The 5,777-nt window shown below is 42.8% G+C and overlaps 1 protein-coding gene across 4 annotated transcripts in view; it reads left to right on the top strand.

The window, feature by feature from the left end:
• The window catches only part of ORC1 (origin recognition complex, subunit 1), a 37,724-nt gene that overhangs the window by 20,677 nt on the left and 11,270 nt on the right, over positions 1-5,777 (top strand). For all 4 annotated transcript variants that reach the window (XM_010847180.1, XM_010847183.1, XM_010847179.1 and 1 more), the window contains 2 exons: positions 4,059-4,156; positions 5,070-5,171. In XM_010847180.1, coding sequence (XP_010845482.1) covers positions 4,059-4,156; positions 5,070-5,171 — 200 coding nt within the window. The remainder of the gene's footprint in view (positions 1-4,058; positions 4,157-5,069; positions 5,172-5,777) is intronic.

A 5,777-nucleotide genomic window follows, 5' to 3' on the forward strand; every position in this document is an offset into this window, starting at 1 on the left:
CTGGAAGCAGAGGGTTGGTAGGTGAAACGCCCCCACAAAAGGGAGTGCTTTGTGAAAACCCTGTGGATACTGCTGGGTAGCAGGCCTGCTCTAGTGAGCCAGAGGCAAGGAACAGAATAGTAAAATAGGGCTGTTGGCCTAAGCTGAACAGTGACCCTGAGGTCTGGAGTGGAAAAGTCTGGGGAGGTTTCTCTGGGTACTATGTAGTGAATTTTGGAAATTCTGAACTAAAGTTTGGCCATATTTTCAAAAAGTCTAAAGGAGAATCTTTTTTTTAGGGATGATTTTTAAAATTTTAATCAGTAAATGCAACTCACGGGGGTGGAATAGAGGAGGATCTTATGAATCAAACCTAGTTTATGCCTTCTACTCTACCCTGTATTGGGGTAGAGTATTTAGGATTTCTTAATATTTGTCTTTCTTTTAAGATAAGTTTATTTGAAAAAGTATATTATCTGTACTTTTATTCATTCCTTCGTCAGTTCAGTTCAGTTCAGTCACTCAGTTGTGTCTGACTCTTTGTGACCCCATGAACTGCAGCACACCAGGCCTTCCTGTCCATCACCAACTCCTGGAGTCTACTCAAACACATGTCCATTGAGTTGGTGATGGCATCAAACCATCTCATCCTCTGACATCCCCTTCTCCTCCCACCTTCAATCTTTCCCAGCATCAGGGTCTTTTCAAATGACTCAGTTCTTCGCGTCAGGTGGCCAAAGTATTAGAGCTTCAGCTTCAGCATAAGTCCTTCCAATGAAGATTTCAGGACTGATTTTCTTTAGGATGGACTGGTTGGATCTCCTTCAAGAGTCTTCTCCAACACCACAGTTTAAAAGCATCAATTCTTTGGCGCTCAGCTTTCTTTATAGTCCAACTCTCACATCCATACATGACTACTGGAAAACCATAGTCTTGACTATATGGACCTTTGCTGGCAAAGTAATAATGTCTCTACTTTTTAATATGCCATCTCTTTTGGTCATAACTTTTTTTCCAAAGAGCAAGCATCTTTTAATTTCATGGCTGCAGTCACCATCTGGAGTGATTTTGGAGGCCCCCAAAATAAACTCTGTCACTCTTTCCACTGTTTCCCCATTATTTGCCATGAAGTAATGGGACTAGATGCCATGATCTTAGTTTTCTGAATATTGAGTTTTAAGCCAACTTTTTCACTTTCACTTTCATCAAGAGGCTCTTTAGTTCTTCACTTTCTGCCATGAGGGTAGTGTCATCTGCATATCTGAGGTTATTGATATTTCTCCCAGCAATCTTGTTCCAGCTTGTGCTTCATCCAGCCCACTTTGTCATGATGTACTCTGCATATAAGTTAAATAAGCAGGGTGACAATATACAGCCTTGACGTATTCCTTTCCCGATTTGGAACCAGTCTGTTTTACCATGTCCAGTTGCTTCATGACCTGCATACAGATTTTTTAAGAGACAGGTAAGATGGTCTGGTATTCCCATCTCTTGAAGAATTTTCCAGTTTGTTGTGATCCACACAGTCAAAGGCTTTGGCATAGTCAATAAAGCAGATATTTCTCTGGAACTCTCTTGCTTTTTCAATGATCCAGTGGATGTTGGCTACTTTATCTCTGGTTCCTCTGCCTTTTCTAAATCCAGCTCGAAAATCTGGAAGTTCACGGTTCACGTACTGCTGAAGCCTGGCTTGGAGAATTTTGAGCATTACTTTACTAGCATGTGAGATGAGTGCAATTGTGTGGTAGTTTGAGCATTCTTTGGCATTGCCTTTCTTTGGGATTGGAATGAAAACTGACCTTTTCCAGTCCTGTGGCCACTGCTGAGTTTTCCCAATGTGCTGACATATTGAGTGCAGCACTTTCACAGCATCATCTTTCAGGATTTGAAATAGCTCAACTGGAATGCCATCACCTCCACTAGCTTTGTTTGTAGTGATGCTTCCTAACGCCCACTTGACTTTGCATTCCAGGATGTCTGGCTCTCGGTGAGTGATCATACCATTGTGATTATCTGGGTCATGAAGATCTTTTTTGTACAGCTCTTCTGTGTATTCTTGCCACCTCTTCTTAATATCTTTTGCTTCTGTTAGGTCCGTACCATTTCTTTCCATTATTGTGCCCATCTTTTCATGAAATGTTTCCGTGATATCTCTACTTTTCTTGAAGAAATCTCTTAGTCTTTCCCATTCTGTTGTTTTCCTCTATTTCTTTGCATTGATTACTGAGGAAGGCTTTCTTATCTCTCCTTGCTATTCTTTGGAACTCAACATTCAAATGGGTATATCTTTCCTTTTGTCCTTAGCCTTTAGCTTCTCTTCTTTTCACAGCTATTTGTAAGGCCTCCTCAGACAACCGTTTTGCCTTTTTGCATTTCTTTTTCGTGAATGGGGATGGTCTTGATCCCTGCCTCCTGTATAATGCCACGAACCTCTGTCCATAGTTCTTCTGGCACTCTGTCTATCAGATCTAATCCCTTGAATCTATTTCTCACTTCTACTGTATAATCGTAAGGAATTTGATTTAGGTCATACCAGAGTGGTCCAGTGGTTTTCCTACTTTCTTCAATTTAAGTTTTAATTTGGCAATAAGGAGTTCATGATCTGAGCCACAGTCATCTCCCGGTCTTGTTTTTGCTGACTGTATAGAACTTCTCCATTTTTGGCTGCAAAGAATATATTCAATCTGATTTCAGTATTGACCATCTGGTGATGTCCATGTGTAGAGTCTTCTCTTGTGCTGTTAGAAGGGAGTGTTTGCTATGACCAGTGCATTCTCTTGGCAAAACTCTATTAGCCTTTGCCCTGCTTCATTCTGTACTCCAAGGCCAAATTTGCCTGTTACTCCAGGTATTTCTTGACTTCCTACTTTTGCACACCAGTCCCCTATAATGAAAAGGACAACTTCTTTGGGTGTTAGTTCTAGAAGGTCTTGTGGGTTCATAGAACCGTTCAACTTCAGCATTACTGGTCAGGGCATAGGCTTGGATTACTGTGATATTGAATGGTTTGCCTTGAAAACGAAGAGATCATTTTGTCATTTTTGAGATTTCATCCAAGTACTGCATTTCAGACTCTTTTGTTGACCATGATAGCTACTCCATTTCTTCTAAGGGATTCCTGCCCACAGTAGTAGATATAATGGTCATCTGAGTTAAATTCATGCATTCCAGTCCATTTTAGTTCGGTGATACCTAAAATGTCAACGTTCACTCTTGCCATCTTCTGTTTGACCACTTCCAATTTGCCTTGATTCATGGACCTAACATTCCAGGTTTCTGTGCAATATTGTTCTTTACAGCATTGGACTTTACTTCCATCACCAGTTATATCCACAACTGGGTGTTGTTTTCGCTTTGGCTCCGTCTCTTCATTCTTTCTGGAGTTATTTCTCCACTGAGCTCCAGGAGCATATTGGGCATCTACCGACATGGGGAGTTCACCTTTCAGTATCCTATCTTTTTGCCTTTTCATACTGTTCATGGGGTTCTCAAGGCAAGAATACTGAAGTGGTTTGCCATTCCCTTCTCCAGTGGACCACATTTTGTCAGAATTCTCCACCATGCCTGCCCGTCTTGTGTGGCCCTACATGGCATGGCTCATAGTTTCATTGAGTCAGACTGACAGTGTTTTCAGATCCTCATACTATATGTAAATTAGAAATGAGAAATTGTTTGGACTGTGAACAAAATGTATGTGTAATGTGAGGGGAGAAAGGGAGAATCTTGGTACTTTATACAGGAAAAAACTTAGAGGAATTGACTCACTACCTCTCTTCCTCTTATCAGATCATCAGAAATCAGATTTGCTGATGCATCCTGGATGGAGTTTGCTTTGTTTTTCCCTTCTAAAATATGTTCTCTCTCTTAAAAATCTTTATTTTGTTTTGGAGTATTGGTGATTTGCAGTGCTGTATTAGTTTCAGGTGTACAGCAAAGTGATTGAGTTATATACATATACATAGATCCACGATTTTTCAGATTCTTTTCCCATTTAGGTTATTACAGAATATTGAGTAGAGTTCTCTGTGCTGTACAGTAGGTCCTTGTTGATTATCTAAATTTCCCTCTTTTGAACACAGCCTGAGCCCAGAACACCACGTGATGCCACTCCCCGGATCCGCAGCCGAAACCTGACTGCCCAGGGGCCCACTAACATGCTGGAAGAGGCCCGGCTAAGGTGACGCCTCTCTGGGGCCCCTTTCAGATAGGCCGAAGCAGACCTCTGCTTTTATTCATGTGAACTGGCAGTACTTCCTAGTCATTCTGTATATAGTAACAAAGTGAAAGTTGCTCAGTTGTGTCTGACTCTTTGCGACCCCATGGACTATACAGTCCATGGAATTCTCTCGGCCAGAATACTGGAGTGAGTAGCCTTTCCCTTCTCCAGGGGATCTTCCCAAACCAGGGATCAAACCAAGGTCTCCCGCACTGCAGGTGAATTCTTTACCAGCTGAGCCACAATGGAAGCCCAAGAATACTGGAATGGGTAGCCTATTCCTTCTCCAGTGGATCTTCCTGACCCAGGAATCCAACCGGGGTCTCCTGCTCTGCAGGCAGATTCTTTACCAACTGAGCTATCAGGGAAGCCCAGTATATAATAAAGGTAGAGGGTAAAATGAAGGTGCATGTTTAGAAAGGAGAAACCTCTCAAGCAGTGTCTGAGTGAACTACTGTGGACAAGTTCTGGGAGGAGTCTGCAGTGCACTGCTACCCCTTTCTCAGGGATGGAAGGTCATGACACTGCTTCTCAGTTGCAGTACGTTTTAGAACTTTGTAGGGACTTTTTAAAAATAGGTAAGCCTAGATCCTGCCAGAAATCAGCTGAATCATAATCTTATGTGAGATGAGGTCCACCCACATGATCTGGGGAAAGCTCCCAAGTAATATGTACTCTTGATTAGAACCACTGAGCTGTTTAATTTGTTTGGGTGGAGAAGAGCCAAATGAAGAGGTTTAAGAATGAAGGCATTCCCGTGGATTTGTGATTAAGGTTTCCTGTAGAAACTATAGATAAGTCTTTTCCTTTTTTATGGAGTTGACAGTAAATTGTTTCTAATGTCCTCCTTTTCCCTCATTTACCACCACTGTAGGCTGCATGTTGCTGCTGTACCGGAGTCTCTTCCCTGTCGGGAACAGGAATTCCAGGACATTTACAACTTTGTGGAAAGCAAACTCCTTGACCAAACTGGAGGGTGAGTTGTGTTGAGGGAGGCAGAATGGTCAGGAGGCCCCTGCTAGTGCACCACTGTAGGTGTGAAAGGTTGTTGTTGAATCACACAAAGACGCCGCGATTCTTGGCCCCCGGAGGAGAAGAATTCAATCTGGAGCCAGAGACGAGGCTTGATTGCTCAGAGCTTTTGTGTAATAAAGTTTTATTAAAGTATAAAGGAGGTAGAGAAAGCTTCTGACATAGGCATCAGAAGTGGGCAGAAAGAGTACCCCCTGCTAGTCTTCAGCTGGATGTTATACAGTCACTCAGTTCAGTTCAGTTCAGTCGCTCAGTCGTGTCCAACTCTTTGCGACCCCATGAATCACAGCACGCCAGGCCTGCCTGTCCATCACCAACTCCCAGAGTTTACCCAGACTCACGTCCATCGAGTCAGTGATGCCATCCAGCCATCTCATCCTCTGTCGTCCCCTTCTCCTCCTGCCCCCAATCCCTCCCAGCATCAGTCTTTTCCAATGAGTCAACTCTTCACATGAGGTGGCCAAAGTACTGGAGTTTCAGCTTTAACATCATTCCTTCCAAAGAAATCCCAGGGCTCATCTCCTTCAGAATGGACTGGTTGGATCTCCTT

The sequence above is a fragment of the Bison bison genome, unplaced genomic scaffold (genome assembly GCF_000754665.1).
Source record: "Bison bison bison isolate TAMUID 2011002044 unplaced genomic scaffold, Bison_UMD1.0 scf7180017864244, whole genome shotgun sequence".
In the NCBI taxonomy this organism is placed as follows: domain Eukaryota; kingdom Metazoa; phylum Chordata; class Mammalia; order Artiodactyla; family Bovidae; genus Bison; species Bison bison.